The sequence below is a fragment of the Odocoileus virginianus genome, chromosome 6 (assembly GCF_023699985.2).
Source record: "Odocoileus virginianus isolate 20LAN1187 ecotype Illinois chromosome 6, Ovbor_1.2, whole genome shotgun sequence".
In the NCBI taxonomy this organism is placed as follows: domain Eukaryota; kingdom Metazoa; phylum Chordata; class Mammalia; order Artiodactyla; family Cervidae; genus Odocoileus; species Odocoileus virginianus.
Window position 1 is genome coordinate 77,801,131 of NC_069679.1, and position 25,182 is coordinate 77,826,312.

The window sequence follows — 25,182 nt, forward strand, 5'->3', positions numbered from 1 at the left end:
TTTTTTTTTTTTTTCCATACTTTTGCTGAAACACCCGGATTACTTTTCCCTACAGTGACTTTGAAACTGGCTTGGAGGCCAGAAAGCTTGCCTTCTTATTTGCTCCAGCTTGTTTAGAGTTCCCTTTTTTTTTTTTTTTTTGCTTCCCTCTCTTGCTTTTATTATGGCCAATGGGGGTAGGTCAGAATCAACCTTTTGAATTGGAAATACTGATAAGATCCCAAAGAGACTGTTACAGTGGTGATTGTTGACAAAGAGGAGGATCATAAACCATCACTTGGATGAAATACCAAGCTGTAACACTATCTCCAGGACACACACACCACTGTCCCTGAGTGCAGACAGGCCCTGCTGATATATTAGAGTCTGCTGGCCATTTTGTTTACGATAACTAGCAAAGGAAAAATGAGTCTCTATTGCAGCATGTTCGTCCCAAAATGATGACACCATCGATTCTCCTTGCAGGTAAACCAAGAGCGCTCCGTGAATCGCCATTTATCACTCCAGGGACTCAGGTGTCTTGCAGATGCATGTGAGCCCTGGAGACTGAGATATTCATTGGGCTGCAATGATATTCTCTTCTTTCATTCCATCTAATGGATTAAACTCCAGTCCTGGCATCAGAGTGATATGTGTTGGCTTTTAGAGTCCTGAGCCTTTAGCATGTACATGATTCACTCCACAGAACCAGACACATTTTCAGAAGGAAAATGTCATATCATTATAATTTTAATATCTTTTACAACTCTGCTCCATCTCTTCCATTACCAGCCTCTTCTAGGCACCATCAGCTTTTGCCAGCAGCCTCAAATTTATTTCTTTGTATCCGCAGCTGCCTACCTTCAAACAGCTATGTTGAATTGATTGTAGTATCTAAACTACCCTTAATGGGTCTGAGATAGATTAGTTTATGCCTCAATTGGATGGATTTTTATATATTTTGTATTATTAGAAATGTGCTCTATTTGTCAGTAATAGCTGAGTGAGCCAGTGGAGGCTCCCCATTTGACCCTCCCGCTAGTGTTTGAGTTATTCTCACCACGTTAACCTAAACTATTGGTCCAACACTAAAGTTAAAACAAATCATAACTAGCGGTCCATTGTGCAAGATTTCACAGTGGGGGTCAGCAAACTTCTGTCACAGCTGCTCAGCTCTGCTGTGGTGCTACGGCAGCCAGAAACCACGTAGAAACGCGTGAGCACAGCTGTGTCCCAATAAAACTTTATTTACATGAACAGGCAACAGCCAGATTTGGCCCATAGTTGCTGGTCTTTACTTCAGACCATTCTGCCTCCTGAGTCTTTTACATACCCACTCTCCAAAGGCATCATAAAAATTGCAATCATCTACACTGTATTTTCTGATAATCCCAAAGTAATAAATCTCTCAGTTCTGAAATGTGTATACTATTTTTTTTTTTTCCTCTTCAACTAGAAAAGGGTATAGGGTTTAGTCTGGGAATTAATCTATGGAAATGACTGAGAAGGCTTTATTTGTGAAACAAAAATTCTTGGTTGAGCTTTATTATTCACCTAGGTCCACTCTCCTCAAAGCCATAATGTTAACTGTCTATCACTTGAAAGACAGGTAGATATCTTTGAAGAATCCATGAAGGTTTCCTTACCATCACAAAATAGTTCTTGAAAGGTTGTGAGCTGTTTACCAGTCTTGCTTTTCTATGGAAGCTATTGCTCCTCCTTGAGCTAGAATATCTAGTTCTAGGACAGAGTTTTTCTTTTAAAGCCTGCTTAGAACTGATTATACCTCTTTATGGAAACCGACTAGAATGACCTAGCCTGTAGTGAAGGGTCAAGGGACTAAAATGGATTTGGGATGATCAGTTAATGCCGTTGTACCCAGGGAGATGGACTAGAGGCTTTCCTGGGGGTAGTAGCAATGAGTGTCTGCAAGAGCAGACAGAGAAAGTAACACAGGACATGTGTTCTAGACCTGCCACTGTCCGGCTGTGTGAGCTTGCATCGCCAAGTTTCCATCTATAAAAAGGGCACTAGAATAGAGCATAGAGTAGGGGTAGGTCAGATTATCCACTCATGCCCATGGCTTATCCTGTGCTCTGAGGGCCAGACAGTTTTATATGAAATATGTAAAAATTCACATGTGCATACACAGGCATGCACTTATGGACATCTGTATGTTGTGTGTGTTTGTGTTATGTGCATGCATACATACCTCATAGAAGGGGTATTGTGAGAAATCAGTTAGACCATACATATGTAAATGTTTGTAAATGTTTGTGTAAATGTTTGTCCGTTTCTGTCATGCAGTGCATGCTTTATGGATGTTTGTTGTGTGGCTGAAGACTTTCCAACAGTGACACTATTCATAGCATAGGGCAGATATTTCTTGGTTGTGCATTGCTGGAAATTGAACATTTCTGGCCTGTACCCCCGAGATTCCATTACACCCCACCTCCAGTTGTGACAAGCAGAAATATCTCCAGGCTTTGCCAAATGTCCCTGAGCACAAAAATCACCCACTCCACCCCAACTGAAACCACTGCCCTAGTGGAACCAAGACATTCATATAAGAATTGGTCCCCAGACTTGAGCTAGTGTCTGAATCACCTGGAGAGCATGTGAAGATGCAGACTGCTGGGCCCCACTCTGAAGTTTCCATTTCACAGTCTGGTTTTGGATCCAAGAATTGGCATTTCTAATGAGTTCCTAAGCCATGCTGATGCTACGGGTCCCAGGACCACACTTTGTACATGTGTATGGAAGATGTCAGTTATTCTGGAAGCATTCTTGGTGATTTAAATGCTGCTTCTTCATTTTGAGGATTTTGCTGTTACTGTGAGCACAGGGCTTAAGATCTCTTTATTAAGGCCATTGGGTGGTTCCTCACAGCTGTGGCAGAGATTTGGAGATGAAGCAAGGCATTTATAGGAGATGTTCAGTCTGTACTGGGTTTCAGTCAGCACTGCCCTGCCAGCTGTCACCTGAATCCTGCCAGGAGACTGCTCCAGGCCCTGGCGCAACACGGAGGCTCCTACGGAAATGAACTTCAATTTTTGCTTTATAGTCAGACTTAACTACCAAACCAGGCAGTGTGACATAGGGGTCTGTGAATCCACAGTGCATGTTCAGAGTGGCTTTGAAGGACATGATGACTCAGGATGCTGGCGTGTGACCGGTGTCTGTTCTCGCCCTGGATCTGACTTGCATCTTATTTACTTGCACCGACTGTCTTGTCCTTCCTTGATTTCCTCTCTTCAGGTCAGAGTTCCTTTTGTCCTGAGCCGTCATCCATGCTTGCTCTCTCTTTCTTTTTTTTTTCCTTCTTATTTGCTGGGAGTTAGAGAAGGAGCTGTCTTGAGCTATTTATCAGTCTTATCTCTCTTGGCCCTCTGTTAGGATTTCAGTCTGTGGATCTAATCCGCTTTAATTGATTGACCTCATGCAACCAGACATCAGCAAAACAACAGGAGCAGCACAGTTGTAGCCGGGGGAGAAGGTGGATGCAATTTTGCTGGGTGGGTACAAAGGTCATAGAATCTCGTGCAGATTTAGGAAAATAGAATTTATTTCCAAGCCATTTAATGTGAATTTTCTGGGGACAATCTGTACAGATGCTGGAGTTGATGATCTCGAATGGAAGACAGTCATTTCAGATACACAGATAACTATCCTACAGGGCATGTCCAAAAGCCTCTGACTCACCCATCATCTGTCATACTGTTTCTCACCCAGTTATCCTCACTCTCGTTACTATTATTGCCATCTACACCCCCGCCGTTAACGTTATGCTTGTAGCATCCTTTGTGCAGCACGTCATAATCTGCCAAGATTTCATTCATTTCTCTTAAGCACCATCTTACACAGGCATTAGTATTACCGTTGTCTGTGTGATGCTGTCCTCATTTCTCATAGAGACAGCTGAGACCCCTTGCAGATCAGCTGGACCACAAGATGCAGAGCCGTGACAGGGCATGGGTCTTCTGCTTCTAAATCACAAAGGCTTCTGGGACCCAGAACATGCATTCTCTTCTTCCCTCCCTGCCCTTCCTGCCACACAGCCACACATAAACTCCTCAAAGGAAGAAGACTGGGTCATTGTCATAGGATGATAATTGGAGTTCAAACCATCTCCAGCAGTACAGCTTGGAGCCTTGTCTTTTGAGTAATTCCTGATAGGTTTATTCTCCATCTTGGACTTCTTGAGAGAGACCTGATCTTGAATCCCTTCATAGCGCAAGGCTTTGTACACCAGAAGTGCACACTCATAGCTTATTATCTCACAGTTATCCTGGGTCTAGAACAAGGAGACTGTAACATTGAAAGGATGGAGTTACAGTCTTCACTGAAAGATAAATTAATAGTCACAATAAGAACCCATGAGTGATCTACTAAATCCAGGGTGTTTTATCCTAGTGAAGTTTAATAAAAACCTCCCTCAGTCAAAACTATCTGATGAATCAAGTACATTGTACCTTATCCTTTTGTGTTCCCCTGCTGGCTCAGATACTAGAGAATCTGCCTGCCATGTGGGAGACCTGGGTTCAGTCCCTGGGTTGGGAAGATCCCCTGGAAAAGGGAATGGCTACTCACTCCAGTATTCTTGCCTGGAAAATTCCATGGACACAGAGGAGCCTGGTGGGCTACTGTCCATGGGGTCACAAAGAGTCAGATACGACGGAATGACTAACACTTCTTATATTTTTAGATTGTGTATATAAAGCATAATGAGACTATATGTTTTGCCTAAGATGTATTGCAAAAAAAAATTCTCAATATAAATAACCAATTCTCTGCTTTATCCTATACTGTTCAAATCCTGGTTAACTTCCCATGGTGTAAAAGCTTATTAGCACAATTTATTTTTCCTGTTGTGACCACACATTCCAATTCATTATTCATTCATTCGTCCATTAATTCAGCAAGCATTTACTGAGCACCTGTTAGAATCCCTACATTTGAAATGCACACAAGTATTTTAGGCAGACAGATCAGGCAGGTTATACAGATTTAAAGTGTATAATATATAATGTGTATACCATTGTATATATATATAACTCAGGTGCAACATGTAATACATATAATGGAAACATAACAAGGTGGAAAATCCATGGGTTTTAAAGTCAGATAATATTAAATATGTTTCTTAGCAGTTGTGTGAACTCTCAAATCTCTGAATCTTCATCTTTGTAACCTATAAAATTTGGAGAGTAATTGTGAGAATTTGAAAATTGTTCTATTAAAGTTATTTGCCGAGCACATAGCTCAGCGTCCAGATAGCCTGGGTTGTGTTGCAGGAACAGACAGCTTCAGATTTTTGCTGGCAGACAGCAGCAAGGCCTTGTTTCTCCCATGTTCCATGTCTGTTGCTTTGTGGCTTGTTCTCATCCTCACCCAATGACCCAGACTGACAAAGAAGCTACTACCAGGAATTTGCTGGGTGCAATGAAAGTGTTAGTCCCTCAGTCGTGTCCCACTCTTTGCAACCCCATGGGCTGTAGTCTGGCCCACCAGGCTCCTCTATCCACGGAATTTCCCAGGCAAGAATACTGGAAGAGGTAGCCATCCCCTTCTCCAGGGGATTTTCCCAACCCAGGGATCAAACCCAGGTCTCCTGCATCACAGGTGGAGTCTTTACCGTCTGAGTCACCTGGGAAGGCCTGCTTCAGAGCAAATGGGAGAACTCTGGCAGGTCTCACATCAGCAATTAAGTGGATGGCTCAGGGTTTTATCGGCCAACACCTGATTTTATTGGCCAACACCTGATTTTATTGATCAACACCTGATTTTATTGGTCAGCACCTGATTTTATTGGCCAACACCTGATTTTATTGGCCAACACCTGATTTTATTGGCCAACACCCGATTTTATTGGCCAACACCTGATTTTATTGGCCAGCACCTGATTTTATTGGCCAACATTGGTCCATTGGCCCTACTATCACAAGGGGGCCCAGAATTTCTCTTCCTATGAACCCATAATGGAGGAGGACTACCACTGAAGTAAACAGTGCCACGGACCACTTTATTAACTATACCCCTAATTCTGAAATGAGTATGGTGGACCTCACAGTGTCTGACCCCAAGAGGGCTCACATACGTTTTTGTTATCGTGTATGATCACCTAACATTGAACTCACAAATTCCATGTGAAGCAAGAAGTTGAGGTATTGAGAACCACTTTCTTTGTATATCACCATGACATATGTTTGAGGGCCCCATTTCTGTTTCTTTCAACTTTTTCCAAAATAGCAACCGGTGCATTCTGCCTTCTCCAGGAGCACTGTGGAATGAATGAAGAGATCTCCTTCAAGGAGACCTTTATTCCTGAGGATTTTTCTTGCCCATGTGCATTTCTGTTCCTGAAATCTGACTCCAGTATTGTAACATCTCTAGGGTCTTCTCCATAGCAGTAACTGATTTGGTTGATGAGGGATGGAAAGCTGGAGCTGGACTAATTTGAGGAACCAGGTGGGCTCATAAAGAGTCATTACTGATGAAGGATGACTTACTGACGGTTTAAAGACAGCTGTTTTCTCTACTGTTCAGTTTTTTCCTGCATGCACTTGAGGATTCTTTGGTAATGTCTTCTGATTTACCACTTGTCTTTGTATTTAATATCAAGGAGGAACATAGATTGAAATGATTGCCTTGGTAGCAACTTTAGTGGTGAAGGGTGTGGAGTTATTAAAATTTATAGTCATGCTGTTTTTTTTGCAGCTACACTTTGCTTGTCTTGGAGAGGCTTATAAAAGGGACCAAGGAATGTGGAGGGAGAGACAGTACCACATTGTGGTATAAAATCAACTGTGCAAATCTTGTTTCTTTAGTGTTCTATTTGCTAAAATTTACATTTATTTCTGGGCTTCGCTGATAGCTCAGATGGTAAAGAATCCACCTGCAATGTGGGAGACCTGGGTCCAATCTCTGGGTTGGGGAGACCCCCTGGAGGAGGGCATGGCAACCCACTCCAGTATTCTTGCCTGGAGAATCCCCATGGACAGAGGTGGGCTAGAGTCCATGGGGTCGCAGAGTCAGACATGACTAAGCAACTAAGTACAGCACAGCACATTTATTTCCACAATATTCCTTAATAACAATGTTGCCAGACCAATAAGTCCTTGGCTTGTGCCTCTACATTCAGCTACACTCATGAGGGGAAAGAAAGAGAAAAGGCAACTGCCTGAGGTCCCAGTGCATGCTCAGCCATATACCGTATGCTTCACATGCATGTATTCTTCTAAAATCCTCACTGCATGTCACTTTTCTTCCTCCATTCGTCCGTTTACAGAAGAAACACCAGAAGTTAAACAACCTGTCCAAGGTCATACCTTTAAAAAGTCAGCGGTATTGTTGGAACCTGCAGCTGCTGATTAAGTCGCTTCAGTCGTGTCCGACTCTGTGTGACCCCATAGACGGCAGCCTACCAGGCTTCCCCGTCCCTGGGATTCTCCAGGCAAGAACACTGGAGTGGGTTGCTGTTTCCTTTTCCAATACATGAAAGTGAAAAGTGAAAGTGAAGTCGCTCAGTGGTGTCGGACTCTTCGCGACCCCATGGACCGCAGCCCACCAGGCTCCTCCGTCCGTGGGATTTTCCAGGCAAGAGTACTGGAGTTGGTGGCCATTTCCTTCTCCAATTGTTTGAACCAAGAGATGCTGAAACCCATGTTTATCATATTGAACCAATTAGCATCTCTAGTAATCAGACTTTTAAATGGTCAAATGATTGGATGGTTCATTCTCCTATTCTCATATATCTCTTATATTTGTGTAATATTTTATTATTTATGAAATATTATCATATTAATCTTGTCCTTTCAGTCATGAAATCATAACTATCATGACATTCATGATTATCATATTAATCATGTTATAACAGTCCTCCAAATTGTATAAAGCTGGTCTTCCATCTCCATAATATCTCATTAAGATGTGGGTTCAGAAAAGTTGAATAACTTGCCCAAGGTTAGTCAGGGTTGACTCCAAAGCCAGTGTTTTTTATCCTTCACATCTTCTCTTTTCTGGACACCTGTGCCATCAGAGTTTATTTTCATAGCAGCTGAGCATGATGGAATCAAGCCTGGGCAACTGTATGGTTATTTGCCACCAAGCTTGTAATGAACTGAGACGAAGCAGTTAGCCACGGATTATAATGCCACTGTGGTCCCAAGACAAATGGCGAGGAGGTTGCGGTAATGAAATCTTATTACTGTGAGGGAAGAGACCACATCTGAGGTCCAGCACAGCCACACTGTGGTCCAGCACAGCCACGGGAAACACAGTGAAACATGTGGGCGAGGGTCTCCCCTGACAGGGGCAATGCACGAGCAGGACTAAAAAGACCTCTCCGAAATAGTGATGGCAGTGGCAAATGTGTGGTGCCCAAGATAAGGACCAAATATTTATTTTGGCAGAGATTAAATCTTTTCTTTGCCTGAATCTATTATGGATCTTGCAGAAAAGCTGCCCAAGTGAACATATCTCGCTGATCAGATCACTCAATGAGCCAGAACTGTACTTTGCCACTGCTGTTGCTGAAAAGCTGCAGAAGGCTGCTTTCAAGGTCTCCTCTCTCCCCCTAAAACTGTTCTCCATCCCCGATTAATTAGTGACTCTGAGGTGAATTGAATCTCCAACCGTCTGTTCCATGCATCCAGGATTTATACAGTGGTTTTTTATAGAATAGTGGTGCAATCAACAGCCCACATGGGGTAGGCAGTGGAGTGATGGTATCTGCAGTCATGGTTTCCTAACTCCCCTAGTCCTTCCGTTCTGCTAAAAAGGTTATGACTCAGATTGTTATGGAGGAGGAAACGGCAACCCACTCCAGGATCTTGCCTTGGAGAATCCCATGGACAGAGGAGCCTGGCAGGCTACAGACACGACTGAGGTGACTTAGCAAGACACAGGTTGTTATAGCCTTACTTGTTTAGGCTTGGGGATGATTCGGTACCAACACACACACACACACACACGTGCGCACGCACGCACACACACACACACACAAACATACACACACACCCTTAGAAGTTCATGCAAACTCTTTAAGTAAGAAAAAGCAGAAGTCATACTGTCATGTCTACACTCCCAGAGAATTAAGGAGAAAGAATAAAATGGATCATAATACTATGAATTATGGCATGAAAGATGCAAAGGAAGCCATCATCAGGTTCATTTACCCATTCATCATGTTTTAATAGTAGGTACTTTGGTCAGTGCCGGAGATGCAGAGATAGGAAAGCAAAACAAAGCTGAGAACACACTGTCACAACACACAGGGACTTCAGAAATCTTGTTTCTTAAAAACTTAAGAAAATGAGTATGTTTAGTCTTCATTTGGGGAGGCACCTGAATTACTTCTCCCAGAGAACAGAACATGGAAATTGCAGACATCATTTTACGTTGCGTGCTGCACTGTCAGGGCACAAAGGAAGCAGTGATATGTCTAAGTATCCCTGCATGCTGAAAGCAGTCTAGATTCCAGCTTTTGAAGATTAAGACTCCTAGGCCTTATTCATTTTTTGTTGGGCGCAAGATGTGTTCACATACTAAAGGAAAATCTGAGGAAAGCCCATCTTCTGGGAAAATAAGTGATGTGTGGCAAACTACATGGAAGCCAGTACCTAAAATCTCACCAGAACTCTTACTGACTCTAAGTGTGTGTGTGTGTGTGTGTGTGTGTGCATGCACGTGTGCACGTGCGGTTAGTCACCCAGTCATGTCTGACTCTTTGCAACCTCATGAACTGTAGCCCTCCAGACTCCTCTGACCATGAAATTCTCCAGACAAGAATACTGGAGTAGGTTGCACTTCCTTTCTCCAGGGGATCTTCCTGACCCCGAGATCAAACCCGGGTATCGTGCATTGCAGGCAGATTCTTCACTGTCTGAGCCACAGAGGCAGCCCCAACTTTGTGTGTAGTGAGAGCTTAATAAATAGTGTATTTACGTATCGAATGGACCAAATTACGAAACTTGAGATTCAGTGAAATCTCTATGTTGGTTTATGTGGATTCTGGACTTCTTTTCCCATATTCTTCTGCATCCTTTATTTCTCCTCTTCCTCCTTCTTCTTGAATATAAAGAAATAAATTAGCCTCCAACTAATAAAAAAAAATAAAAATAAAACATGAATCCCATAAAAAAAAGAATATAAAGAAATAGAGCATAGCAGAGAGTATGGGAGCAAATATTGTGACTCAGTCTTGTAGAACATCAGAATTGCAGCTAAATTTTGTTATTTTTGAAAGTCCAACCAACTGTTTAACCAATAAGCCAGACAACTAGAGAAATGGAGAAAGATGTCTCCTGACACCCTGCATGCTGATACATTCATAGAGGTGGCAGGAGACTGATTATATCTGATAATGATACTATGTCATCTTCTGAATAGTAATTCCAACTCTTAGTCATAACCAATTATTAGAGAAGAGTAAGACTTTTAATAGCACTGTTATTCACATGTCAGTGTTTCTAGGCACTTCGCAGGGGTTGAATAATGTCACCACCACCACCAGCATCACCATTGTTATCATCTTCATTGCCCTAGTGTTACCCTTCTGGAATTCATTGTGTTAGGTTCTCTTCTGCTGTGTAACATAAAGTTATAGCAGTGAATATTACCTCCCTCTTTGGATTAATCTTAGGAATAGGGCTACAAGCGTAGAAGAGCGCCAGCATCTGACTCAGAAAACCCCAGCTCAGTTCCAGCTGCCTCCCCTGAGGACATATTTTCCAAATGCTTTCAACCTACAGAACGTGTCACCAGGGGTACGTCTACAGTGCTGCCTCCCAAGGAATTGGCTCCTCACCGTCATGTACCCCTCCTCTGGGTCTTGATTGTCCCCCAGAGTGCAAGCAGCCTTGTATTTCCCTTTTAATCCTAAATCTGAATCATGAGGGAACCTACAATTCAGAGTCTGATTAGCCTTTTCTCAAAAACAGGCCTAATTCATCTCCCAGAACCTTGCAGTGTCCTTACTCACTTGTTCACTAGTTCTGTGGTTCCAACTTTGGTATCTGTTGAGGGCAATCAGATGATGTAACCTGTGCAGGGCAGCCTCCGAGAGCAATTTGGGTGGTTTTGTACCTTTGGCTTTTATGTCCAGGATGAAAGCCCATGGAGAAATGTAGGATGCTATTATTAACTTCAAGCTGACAGCTCTCTCTGGGGTACCTCCAGATTCATTGTTAGTTTCAGGATCAACTTGAAAGGGAGAAAACCTTGCGGTGGGTGGTGACTTGCCTCTTGTGTCTCTTTATTATAGGAACAGGGGAAGATCGGAGTTGTCTTCAATATTGGCACAGTGGACATCTCCATCAAAGAGGAGAGAACTCCGGTAAATGATGGCAAATACCACGTGGTGCGCTTCACCAGGAACGGCGGCAATGCCACGCTGCAGGTGGACAACTGGCCTGTGAACGAGCATTACCCCACAGGTACGTGCTTGACTCTCGGTGACCAGACTCTCCTTTGTTCTCCCATTTTTGCCTCCAGCAGGTGACTTTCTCACGACTGTCACCAGATCATAAGAACACTGAATATTAAGCACACATGATTTTTTTTGGATGAGAAGCTAAGTTATTGAACATTTCTTTAGGACTGGATTCAGGATAGGAGCTTCTGGAGACTTCCCAACTATGCACTGAATACTTCTTTTGTCTGATTAATAGTGCCTGACTGGCTCATACCATATACAATGACTATGGATTTTCTGGGGCACTGCAAATGATGAGTAATGGAGGTAAGGGCTACCATCTCTAACATAAGCAAGTATCCACACTCATGGAATAATTAATATGATTATTGATTAATGGTTGTGGCACTGTTCGGTCAGGTGTGGTTGAACATACAGATGGCCAGAGATGGCAGAAAGACTGTAAAAGGAAATTTACTAAACTTGAAGAGCATCAAGTCAGAGTAACCAGGAGAGAAAAACTTCAGGGTGGAATTTCATTCATTTGGTTGACTTTGCCAATTTTTTTTTTTTCTCTCTCACTTATACTAGCCTACCTTGATTTTCCGAGATTGGTCCTAATAGGTGTTTTAATAGCAGGCATGCTGGTGTGGGAGGGAGAGGGGTTCACCAATTGTTTAAATTTTATAGTCAAGGAGAGTTCACCAGCAAATTCCCAGGACCAGATGGCTGAATCAAGGGCACTGGGAAGGGAGGTTGCCTTCTTTAGAAAGACTGTTCAAATAATCCCTTAGCTTTCCCTCTTATCTTTCACTTCTCCCGAGAGCCTGAGTGCTGATCATGTAAGTGCCCAGAATGGCAGGAAAACTTCTTTCGCTAAAGACTGTTGTTCCATCACCACATTATCACCTGGTGGATACCAGAGAATAGCTCAGAATACTGAACTGGTCGCTAATGTAGGCATGTATGTGGTGCCTAACTCTCTATCTCCTACACTCCAAATGGCCCATGATTTTCTCACTGTTCTCACTTTCTTTTTAGTGAGGCGGGCCCAGGGGTGAGGAAGCCAGCAGCACCTTTCCAGAAGTGTAAGATCCATTGAGCTAATAATCATCACACATAAGAGAAATACGTAAAGCACATTTGCCTGTTTGTGGCCCAAGAATGTTGCATTACTTGAAGGCGGGGATTATTTTTTTCATGCCTGAGTCAGCTTTGCTTTCCTTTAAAAGCCAATCAGAAGTAACTGTGCTACTGGGTTTTTCCTCTGTTAGCCATAGTCTTCCTATGTCTGGGTTAAGAATTATGGAAGCATTCACAGACGAACATACAAGACCCCCAAAGTACTGAAGGGCAAAGCCCCACCCACTCACTTATCCACCATCTCTATATCCATCTCCCCATACAGTATCCAGCTCAGTCTTTGCTGGGAGTCTCTCGACATACTCTTAGCACTTCTCAGATTATTATAGGCACAAAAATGACCTTCTGTGTTTATCATTGAGCCTCTGAGGAAAGCCAGAGGTGTTAGCCGCTACTGTGAATTCTCAGCATCATCCAAATTCACCAGGCACTAATAGACCTGATTTTTAAATGCTTCTTGCTTCGACTCCTGGGGCTGAGGAGTGGGAGCCATCAGAATAGCCTGAAATCCTAAAAACTGTTCATTTGTTCCTAGGAAAAATCAATCCCTCTCCATGTGTGTTATCATTGGCCCTGCCACCGCTGCTGTAGGGATTGTTATGTTTCTATTAAGAATTTCAAGGCTTCTAAATTGATGCTAACACTTGCCCTGAGCCAATACAGAATTCACGAGTTTGCTGCAAGCAGTGAGCAGGCTCTTTAATGGCCATTTTTAAAGCCACGTATATGTAAGAAAACCAGTCGCCCTAGCTGTGTGCCTATCTCTTGGTATCTTTAGTTCCAAATTATGGGTTGCTTCCTATGTTTTCAAAACGGAATAAACTTTTCTTTAATGGCATTGCTTCCCACTGAAAACCATTATGACTAGTAACTGTTGGTAACTGTTATTTAGTAATAATATGTGTTATTATTGCAGGACATGATACAGTATAGCAGTTATAAGTATGGGCTTTGGAGTCAGCTGGCTGGGGTTGGGATCCTGGTACCGTTAGCTGTAATTCCAAGGCCTGCTAGATTAAGACCTTGAAATGCCCTAAGCACTAAAATATTTGGCACATGTCCGCACATATAATTCAAAATATAACAACTGTAAAATAAGTGTAAGAATTTCTAACAGTTCTGATTTTTTTTTTCCCCCCTCTGAGGGGCTCTATAATACTTTCAAAAATATGTCAGATTCTTCCTCCCCACATTTTCCTGTGTTACTCTTGCTGCTTTCTTAGTTCTCTAGATAAGGACTCATTCCTCCTATTTGGTGATCCAGTTCCAAACCTTAATCAAAATGTTGATCCTCCCAAGTCTCTGTTTCCTAGTCTATAAAATGAGATGATGATAGTACTTACTCTCCAGGGCTAATGTGAATATACATGTCAAATATCCTACGTAATGCTGGGGCAGATAAGTCATCACTCAATGACTGTTAGCCACGAGGATTACCCAACTTTTGACTAACATTTCTTACTATTACAATATTCACTTATACAGACTACTTCATTAAATAACCTGTAAATTAGACAGGGTAGGCATTTTTATTCTCTATTTCAAATTTAAAATGAAACCCAGGGAGATATTGTGTTTCTTCTAAGGTCATGAGAAAATACTAAATGAGGGACAGAACTGAGACCAGATTCTCTGATTCCAAGCTGAGCACAATTTCTAATATTCCTCCTATAGCAAATTGGGGGATATTTTGAAAAATGAATAGAGAGAAATGAGCATCTTTCTTGTGTCATCTTATATTTGTTCCTTTTCTTAAAGTGTCATATTACAAAGATCAATACGGTAACCACACAAAGGTGGCTGGAGTAGAAAATCCTCTTTTAAAAAAAGACAAATTCTCTTAGCTGTGCTAAAAGACTCATTTGTAGTGAGACCAAGCTGTCCTCCTAACAACAGTGGTAATGTGCTTCCCTGAAGCAGTTGGAAGAATACCGAGCATTTAAAGAAGCTGTCACTTTTCCCCGTTACCTAGATTGGCAGTGGCTTTGAGAAGTTAGCTTTCTAGTTGGACTAGCACTTCCTAGGAGTGTCTCACCTCTTCAGTTTTGGATACCTTATTTTCTCTCCCTCTTGTTTTCCTGTGGCTACTGAAAGGATCCATTTTACTAAATTTAAAGCTCTGTTACAGTAATCTGGCAATATTTGTTTATTTTTCAAGCATAAGATCAAAATACCTCCTGTATCTAGATATCAAAGAACAAAGCCACCTGGTCAAGATCTTGATATAGTTTCTGCAAAAGTGACATATCCATCCTTTCCACACGCCATTCTGTTTTATTTTTATTTATTATTTATTGGAGAATATTTATTTATTATTTATTTTATTTTTGGAGCATAATTGCTTTAGAATGTTGTGTTAGTATCTGCTCTACGGCAAAGTTAATCAGTTGTATGTTTACATATGTCCCCCCCTCTTGAGTCTCCCTCCCCCCCTCCCCCACCACACCCCTCTGGATCAAAACAGAGCCCCAAGCCGAGCTTCCTGTGCTTTATAGCAGGTTCCCACGAGCAATCGATCTCACAGTGGTAGTGTCTATGCATCAATCCTAATCTCCCAGTTCGTCCCAATCTCCTCTTCCCCCATTCCACATGCACATGTCCATTCCCTACGTCTGTGTCCTATTCCTGCCCTGGAAATAGATTCATCTGTACCATTTTTCTAGATTCCACATATGTGCGTTAATATACGATATTTTTTTTCTCTTTCTGACTTATGCCACTTTGTATGACAGATTCTGGGTCCATCCACATCGCTACAAGTGACCCTGTTTCTTTTTACTGATAGTGATAAGTCTAGAAACCACCCCCCCCCCCCTCCCCCCGCCAAGAGGAGTCCAGTTGTCCTACTTGTCTAAAGCTACCATTTAAACAGGAGAGAAATACAGAGGCGCTTCTACAGAATATTGTTACATCATCCCATCCGGAGGCCATGCTCTCAGGAAACTGCATTTTTGCTCAGCAGGCCCCTGTATACCAGGATGAATGGGTCAACTCCAGAACCTTCTCACAGACATTTATAGGATTTTATGTGACTCCACTGAAACATCCCACGGTGAAGGATTTAGAAACCAGCTGGGCCCAAGGCAGGTAGCACTGGCTTTTTGTGAATCAGGAAGGCTCCGAAATGAAAATAGTTCTGTAGCCATCAGAATCTTCTATCTCTTAATTCTGCAAGATCCGACTCAAAAGCAGCTTCTTTCTTTGAACCTGAAAATAGAAAGGCTAAGGAACAGGAGAGGACGATAAAAGAAGAATCCGCGCAGAGTTAGCACCCAGGCACTGACGGATGTTCCTTGCAAAGCCTCTGATTGCTTTCTTGACACAATGCGGTGGCAGGGACAAGCGAGGGGAGGTGAAAGGTGAGTGGAGTGTGAGGAATTAATTTTAGCCCCGGCTCTAGCTCTCCTGGTGGCTGAGACAGTAAAGAGTCTGCCTGCAGTGCGGGAGACCAGGGTTCGCTCCCTGGGTCGGGAAGATCCCCTGGAGAAGGGAATGGCTGCCCACTCCTGTAATCTTGCCTGGAAAATCCCATGGACGGAGGAGCCTGGACTATGGGGTCACAAAGAGTCGGACATGACTGAGCGACTTCTCTAGATCCCCTGGGGGGCTCAGCAGACTGAGGTTATCAAAGCTCCTCTCTCTGGCGTGAATAGGGGGTGCTCTTAGGATTCGGGTGCTGGTGTCATCAGGGCTTTCAGAACCCTGAACATGGTACAGTGATGGGACTTTTCAGGTTAGATCCAGGCTTCCTGGAAAATGAAGATGGATAAGCAACTTCAATGTGTAAAACTCCCCATCTTCCCGTGGCAGGCAGTGCTGAAAAGAGCAGAGTCTCCATGCTCTCCCTTCCTTGACATCACATGCTGAGTTCATTGACATGCTCTTGATTCGATGCCCTTTCCTCAGTCAGTAAAATGCCCACCCCTGTCTGACCACCCAACTCAGAACCTGAAAAAAGATGTGGACGTGGCTCCCCTTCAAGGACACAGATCAGAAAACTCTTTCTTTATATTTGAGTGTGTCAAGTTCCACAGAACCTTTAGGGATGGAAAGTAAATAGTTGAAATTGAAATTGAAAATAAGTTTATTTATTTATACTAATAAATAAACTATTGCTATAGTGCTTCCTGGAGTAGGAAATGGCGACCCACTCCAGTGTTCTTGCCTGGAGAATCCCATGGACAGAGGAGCCTTGGCAGGCCATGGTCCATGGGGTCGCAGAGAGTCGGACATGACTGAAGTGACTAAGCACCAATGTCCTTGCCTGGAAGATTCCATGAACAGGGAAGCCTAGCGGGCTGCAGTCTGTGGGGTCCCAAAGACTCAAACACGCCTGAGTGACTTAGCATGCACGAAGTGCTTACCAATGCTCCAAGCACCCTCCTATGCCTCTCTGCCTTTATTCCCGATTCCCTTCTTTGAGGGAACTGGGTTTGGTATTATTACCACCATGCTCATATTAAGGTTAGATTGTTGAGCTTCTGAGAGTTAAAATAACTTACCCAGTATCACATAGCTTGAGGGGCAGACCCAAGATTCCTGTCCTCATCCTCAGATTGCACTTCCTCAAATTTCTTTCTCATTTTCCTCTTTGTCCGAGTCATCATTTTACTGATACAGACGCTAGGTTATGAGGTGTTTATTTTCATTTTTTCATTAAGATAGTCTCAAATAGGAGTCCCTGCCTGAGCTCGTTTAGTTAGTAGGATTTCTCAGCCTTGGGGCTGTTGCGATTCAGGGCTGAATAATCCTTTGCTGTGATGGATGCTCTGTGCATTGTGGGATGCTTAGCAGCACCCCCTGATTTCCCCCCACTTTATTCCAGTAGCGTCTCCATGAACATCAAATGTCTCCTGGGGGATATACTGCCCCCACTTGAGAATTACTGAGTTAAAGAAGGTCTTCAGCATATTTTATTTCAGATGCTCATTACCCCTTCATTGTTTAGACAGCATACATGGGGATGAGAGAGTTTTTTTTCTTGTTGTTCACCTCTCATCCTAGATAATTGAGACTTTGAAGGGTTAAAAACAAGTCTGTGTGCTTGACATGATGCTGGGATTTCTCAGGCCTTGGGTTTTCATTAATTCCTAGCCAGGAGGTTTTCTTTCCTTTTCTTTCGTCTTTGCCTGCAAACATTTGAGGCCTTGCCAGAGTTGAAGCGCACATTAAAACAAGCCCCATCTACCTGCTCATTCATCCGTTCAGGAAGAGTGTTACTTTCAGTTCAACTGGAGGAAAACATAGATAGTGAAGTCCTGCAAAGGGAATAAGAAGTATAGACTCAACCCAAGGGAAAGCCATATTTGAGCATGGTTTCCAAACTGTGGTAGAGAGACTCACTCGATAAAGGTGTTCGAGCATTGCTAAGTATATTTCAAAACCACCTTGCAATAAGTTCTTCAAACATTTGATCACAAGATGTGTCAATTAATCGATCAAACCAGTGTATGCTAAATACTTGTGTGGCTGAACAGTCATTTTTTTTTTTTTTCCAATTTGTCAGGAATGAATTAGGATTCAGAGGTAGGTGAGTTTCTATTTACAAGAGACTTTCAATTTCCTAGGGTTTGTCTTTGGTGAAAAAAAAATTATATATATATGCACATATGTACATATATGTGTGTATATATGTATACACACACACATATATATGGGACGCACACATACATATGTTGTGTGTGTGAGAGACAGTGAGAGAGAAGCAGCATTCTTTAACTTGGCTGCAAATTAGATTCTCTTGGGGATTTTTTAAAACTCTCTGGGTACCCAGGCCCCAGGCCCAGGTGATCTAATTTAATTGGTCTGGGGTGTGGTCCACGCATCAGCAACTTCAGTATCACCTGAGAGCTTGTTAAAAATGCGGAACCTTGGGCCCCACCCTAAATCTTCTGAGTCAGAATCTGAATTGAACAAGGCCCCCAGCTGACGCACGTGCACAGTAAAACTTAAGAAGCCCTGGTCCAAGCATCATTATTTTTAGGTAGCTCCCAGGGTGATTCTATGTGCAGGTAGGTTTGAAAATCACTGAAATGTAGAAAGCTAGGAATATCTCTTCTCTTCATTCCGTGTGCATGCCAGTGCTGTTCAAGGTGGGAGCCACTAACCGCGTCTAGCCACTCTTGCAATGTAACTTGGATGACTGACCCCCTGAAGGCTTCTTTCTATTGTGCAATTATTGTGTCCTAGGCACTTAGGGATTTAAATCCCTTTAAATCCACTTCCCTGGTGGCTCAGATGGTAAAGCGTCTGCCTGCAACGCGGGAGACCCGGGTTCAATCCCTGAGTCGGGAAGATCTCCTGGAGAAGGAAATGGCAACCCACTCCAGAATTCTCGCCTGGAAAATCCCATGGACAGAGGAGCCTGATAGGCTACAGTCCATGGGGTCACAAACAGTTGGACACGACTGAGCGACTTCACTTCAAACACATTTTTCATTCAAGTCTCAGGCTAACACTTAGGTACTGGCGACTGGTATTAGACAGTGTGGGACTAGAATATGCTCTTTTATTTCCTTCTCTCTGTTTTATATAATATAAATCTTCATTTACAACATTGATAAAACAATACACATTTACTTTCCTGTACCTTCTGAACGCATCTAACGCATTTTGTCATTACACAGTCACTGGGATAATATAATGTAGTAGTGTCAGTCACTCAGCCTTGTCCGACTCTTTGCCACCCTACGGATGTAGCCCGCCAGGCTCCTCCGTCCGTGGGATTTCCACGCAGGAATATTGGAGTGGGTTGCCATTCCCTTCTCCAGGGGATCCTCCCGACCCAGGGATCGAACCCCCGGGTCTCCTGTGTTTCAGGCAGATTCTTGACCGTCTGAGCTACAGGAAAGTCCTACACATGTGCTCCGCTCAATTTATAAGGTCGTTGTCCCAGAGATAGAGTAAGTGGAGATGCCAGCATCTCTCAGCCAAACTTACCTGGATGTTGATGACTGCTCTTGGTGGAGCATTTACCACAGAGTCCCTACTTCATGTTTAATATCTTAGCCCTAATGTAACTCTTGAGGTCAAGGTCATTCTGTCCCCATTTTACAGAGGAAGAACAGTTCTGAGAGTTCAGGTACTTACCTGGCTCACGTAGCAAGCTGTTATTCTGATCCAAGACCATCTTACTTGAGAACTGTAGGGTTTAATCACACTCTGCTTCTCCCAGGGCCTCTCTCTAATACCCCCGGACACTGGTAAGCCCCAGAAATTCTTATCCCAAGTCTGGACAATTTAGAAGTTTTCTCTCAAGTTCAGTTTTCAATTTCTGCCAGGTTAGAAGTCAGCACTTCCCTGGGCGTTTATGACACTTGCCTTCCTGTTCACCATCGCTCAGGCCTTGGGGACTTGGAGGCTGTTTCCTTTCACCATCCTGTTTTACCTCCTAGCAACATATGTAAGCAGACAGGAAGAGCTTTATTAGGTGAAAGTCTGTTTCACTGTTTCATGGTCTTGCTTGGAGAATGAGAGCAGTGAGAGAGTGGTTAGTATTTTTTTCTTTAATTTTTGTTTTATCAGGCAAACCTCCTTTCTCTTCTGCGAGTTCCCAGCCACAAGATAAATAGCCTTGTATCTTACAAGTTAAATACAATTACTGCTATCAAACCTAGAGCCTTTCTCTCCCTGTAAATGTCTCTTAGAAGCTGATAAGAGTTTCAAGCAAACTGTGGGCCTCTGGATAGTGCTAAAATTAAACATAACCACCCAGAAGACAAAAAAGGCAAAGATGTGTACATAGATATATGTAAATTATATATTTACATATGATTTATTTATATATATATATATGTAATCATCCTATGGAAGAGAAGAATATTTCCAGCAGAGGGAGAGGTACCCATGGACCCTTGGGACATGGGCTCAGAGACACGTGATGTGTGTTCCTGAGACATTGAGCTCACAGATGACTCAAGGTTATTTATAAAATAAATAGCATACAAAGGAGCTTGTTATAACGATGAAACTTTCTATTATATAACATGATAGCAATTATAGTAACTTAATAGAATTCATTTGTGAACAGGGCAGTACTTTGAGTCTAGACATTTATTGAGCAAAAGAATAATTTTCCTGGAAAATCCTATAGGACTTTATGAGATGTACACTTAGTCTTAAGTCCGGGTTTAAGTTTTTCTCATCTTCAATAGCCTATCTTGGGATTTGAAGAAGCTGAATTTTTACTAACTAAAAGGTGCATGAAAATTGTTTATTTACCCATAAGTTAAATATTCTACATATTATAGTCCAGGAGCTTAATGAAATAAGAATAAGAAATTTGAGGGTCACTTCTAGGCACTATTTAAGTAGGCATATAGGAAAAATGTTTTCTTAATTTCTATGAATAATGAGTACATTTTTATTAAACCAGATCCAGGGAATGATCCTTTGAAGCTTAGAATTAGAGCATGGTCACAATTTAATGCGATTTTCAAATTATGCTCATTTGAGATAGCGTGACATAAAAATACTAATAACATCTTATTCTATGCAAGGCCTTAATAACAACAAGAATTATTCTGAATTAAAACAGTCATCATATATTGCATAATTCCAAAGCTGGGCCAAGTGAATTACAAGTTTTTATTTTTCCAATTGTCACAGAGAAGCTCCAGCAGTAAATAAAATTATGGCCTGCAGAATTTGTCTTTAATTATGAAAATCTAGAATTATTATCCTAAGCTAAAACACAATTTTCTCCCTGCCCCAGAGTTAATGTCAGTAGCAAATGTCCTAACACTCGCCCAAGTGTACAGCTTTCTTTATAGGAAAACTTTCCAATTTTCAGTCTCCTCAATTTAAGCTTTGCACAAGTTTTGCAGGGTCCCTGCAGTTATTTAAAGCCTATAAAAAGAATGCTTAGCTTCTTAGAGGGAGATGGTACATAAATATCCAATAATAATAATATATATTCACATACAGGATGTCGTTTATAATTCTATAAAGCACAGAGGTAATGAAAGGCGCTCTAAACTGTAAATCACTCAATCGATTGTAATCATATTGCAGCTCATCTCAAAGAGATAAAGACCTTCCACTCCTCTTAAATCCCTGTCAATACCCCAGCAGCCTGAAGAAAGGGGAAAGGAGGGTCAGAGAAAGAAGGACAGATGAGTCAAGGACAAAGAGGCACTTTTAATCTTCAGTTCATGGGATTATCGTGGATTGGATTAGATTCCCAGTGAAATTCACAGTTTGCTCCATGAGATGCATTAATTTTTCACACGGTAGTTTTAGAGCTTTACAATAAGTCCCTGACATTGTGTTGGCCTGGATGAAGGGGTTTGCCAAATGCAAATGATGGATATACAGTGCTGCATAAGAACACTTTGGGACCAGGTGCAGAATTAGAAAATGACAATTAAAGCCAAAAGTGAAAGGTTATAGCAAAACCAATGATGGAAGTAAGTGGAGAGTGGACCAGAAAAAATTTATATCACATTTTCAAATAGCAGAAGCACTTAAAAAGTCTTTTTATTAACTGATGTTGCCTTTTAGATAAAAAAAAGATTGCTAATCCTCCTTCTCATCAGTGGAGTGGATTTGAGTGGAGTGATCTCTTTATGCATTCATTCATTCACTGTTCAACAATTTATCATTCACCATTCAAATATTTATTCAAAGTCTACTTTACATGTGAATCCAGGCTAGGTGATAGGCGTATAATGGGAACAAAACCAACCTAGGCCCTCAAGGATTCCATAGTCTAGTGGAAGAGAATTGCATGTACCGAAGCAAGGTAATATTAAACCTAGATTTGATTGTACAGTTATTGTGTCAAGCACTAAACATGGTTCTTAGATTAAATCTTCACAGTTGCTCTAAGGAAAGGCTATTCTTATCATCATTTTGCAGATGGAATTTGGAGGTTTATGACATTAACTCCCTGGGTCATAAGTTAGTCCATGAAGATCTGGAACTTCTGTCTGTAACTCTTAGAAGGCAAGCCTAATGCTTCTATGTGCTACACTCCATCTGCAGTTCCAAAGAGGGCAACAGAGTGCTATCAGTCAGGCAAGAACAGGGTTCAGTGGCACACGAATGTGGCTGAGGGAGCCTGTGGACCAGACAAGGGTGGGTATGGGATGGAACTTAGGTTGTGACCTTGGGCTGTCTAGGCTAACGCTAACCAACTCTGCCCCTCTACCTAGGCAGGTGTCTGAAACGTGTTAGTCACTCGGTAGTGTCCGACTCTGCGACTGACACTTATCAGACATACGTCTACGTACACAAGCATAAAACTGTGACTTGACAGCTTACACCTTTGTCCTGAGACCCCGGATAGGCTGGCCACATTCATAGATTGTTTTCACTTAGTGTAATCTCTTCATTGATTGCAAGAGAGAAATATGAATCTCCCTCTTTTACAGATGAATAAACCAAGGCGTGGGGAGTTGGAGCACATTTCTTTCAGTCACGGGACTGGGAAGTGTCAACGCTGGGATTCTATACCAATTTGTTCATTCCTACACTCCTATCCCTTTCTGTTACCCTACTTTTCCGTCTGTTTCCCAGGAGTATTCCAGTTTGAACTGTATGTGGAGCTCAAATTCATTTGGTTGACAGATGTATATTCACATGCAAATGTACCATTGTTTCTCACACCCCAGTGTATGCAGTACACTCTGTAATCACATTATTAAACACTTACTAGGAATGTGCTTCTGGCCGAAGCACAATTGCCAGTCTCAATGTTTAATTAAACTCAATTTGTCTTCATTTTAATCACATCGTAGAAATGCGGTTTTCTCAGAGTTCAAGGGTGAAGTCTTCATTCCAAATGTCTGCCAGTGTTTCAGAGCTGTGTATCCTGGAGAAGGGAGTGAGGCTAGCACAAAATATCCTTGCATAAAGGGTTTTAGAGGAATAATATTAGTTAATAATAGGTAATACTGACGTAGTACTTATTCTGTGCCAGCTTCCTGCATTATCACATTGAATCCTTCTGATTGCGTCCTGGAAAGGGGTTCTGTTATTATTCGCATTTTAGAGATGAAGAAACGGAGGCTCAGAGAGGTTAAGGACATAGTCTCCAGTTATCATACAGCTGGTGGTTGATAGGGCCCACCTGGCCTTGAATATAGGCATGGAGACTCTGATGGGCTTCCCTGGTGGCTCAGTGGTAAAGAATCTGCCTGCCAATGTGGGAGACACAAGTTTGACCCCTGGGTCTGGAAGACCCCCTGGAGAAGGAAAGGGCCACCCACTCTAGCATTCTTGCCTGGGGAATCCTATGGCCAGAGGAGCGTGGTGGGCTATAGTCCATGGGGTCACAAAAGAGTTGGACATGACTTTGAAATTGAACAGCAACAATGGAGACCTGATACCTTTATTTAGAGAAACTTTTTTCTGTAGAAGGCCACATAATGAATAGTATTGTCTTTGGAAGCCATAAGCTCTTTGTTGTAGCTATTTAACTCTGCTGTTATGGTGAAAAACCGACGATAGACAATACATAAATGAATGAGCAGGGCTGTGTTCTGATAAAATGATACTTAAGCTGTGATGAGCCAGATTTGCTACTTTGTTGTAGTTGGGGGACCCTGATCTTGATTATGCATATTTTGAAGCTATAGCTCTGTTTTACTGATCCATAAGCTTTATTTTATGGGCTATGTCATCTCTATTTGGAATACCAGAGAAAGATAATCTCTAAGTAGGTGAGTTTGATCCCAAGAGACACAGGGAATAAATAGTACTTCTATGTAGAGTAGCATAGACCTAGTGGTGAGGTGAATTCAGTACGAAGAAGTGGTGGGATGCATCTATGGAACATTCACTTACCTGTACTTAAACAAAACCCTCTTGATTGTCCCTTGGACTACGAGGAGATCAAACCAGTTAAGTTTGATCCAGCGTTGATCAAACCAGTCAGCCCTGGATATTTATTGGAAGGAATGGTGCTGAAGCTGAAGCTCCGATGCTTTGGCCACCTGATGCGAAGAGCCAACTCATTGAAAAAGACCCTGATGCTGGGAAAGACTGAAGGCAAAAGTGGAAGGGGGTGGAAGAGGATGAGGTGGTTAATATCATCACCAATTCAATGGACATGAATTTGAGTAAACTCCAGGAAATAGTGAAGGACAGGGGTACCTGGAGTGTGCAGTCCATGGCATCACAAAGAGTCAGACACAGCTTAGCGACTGAACAGCAACCAAAGCCTAGGCATACACCACTTTCCTAACTGAACACCAGAGACATAGATTCAGTTTCCCTTTACTTATGCTACACTCTGCATTTCTCAGAGCAAGATTTGAAAATAACCAACAGGAAGCAGGAAATAATCTACTTATTCTACTACTTAGTTCTGTTACTTCTACTTAGTAACTGTAAGTTGTGGAACTCCAAATACCCTTTTCCCCCCTCTCCTGAGAGAAGTTGCATACTTTACTTGTCAATTCATGGGGTTTTTTTTGTCAGCCACTGCTTTAGCTGCCCTCCTTATTCTTCATAACCCTTCGGTAAAAAGGCGCTACTGATTTTTTAGCATTTATTTTTCTTCGGCCTGCTCCCTGATATGTCCATTTTCTATATCCCAGAGAACATTCTTTCCATTTTCTTGTCATTGGCTGTCCCTAACCTGCTGAAGAGAGCTCTTGTTTGAAATTCTGCTCTGTTTCCGGCCATTGATCTGCTTTCAAGAG

The 25,182-nt window shown here is 42.2% G+C and overlaps 1 protein-coding gene across 30 annotated transcripts in view; it reads left to right on the top strand.

Annotated features, from left to right (window-relative positions):
• NRXN3 (neurexin 3) overlaps nt 1-25,182 on the top strand; it is a 1,774,064-nt gene that overhangs the window by 1,556,101 nt on the left and 192,781 nt on the right. For all 30 annotated transcript variants that reach the window (XM_070469697.1, XM_070469702.1, XM_070469686.1 and 27 more), the window contains one exon: nt 11,243-11,414. In XM_070469697.1, the coding sequence (XP_070325798.1) occupies nt 11,243-11,414 (172 nt within the window). The remainder of the gene's footprint in view (nt 1-11,242; nt 11,415-25,182) is intronic.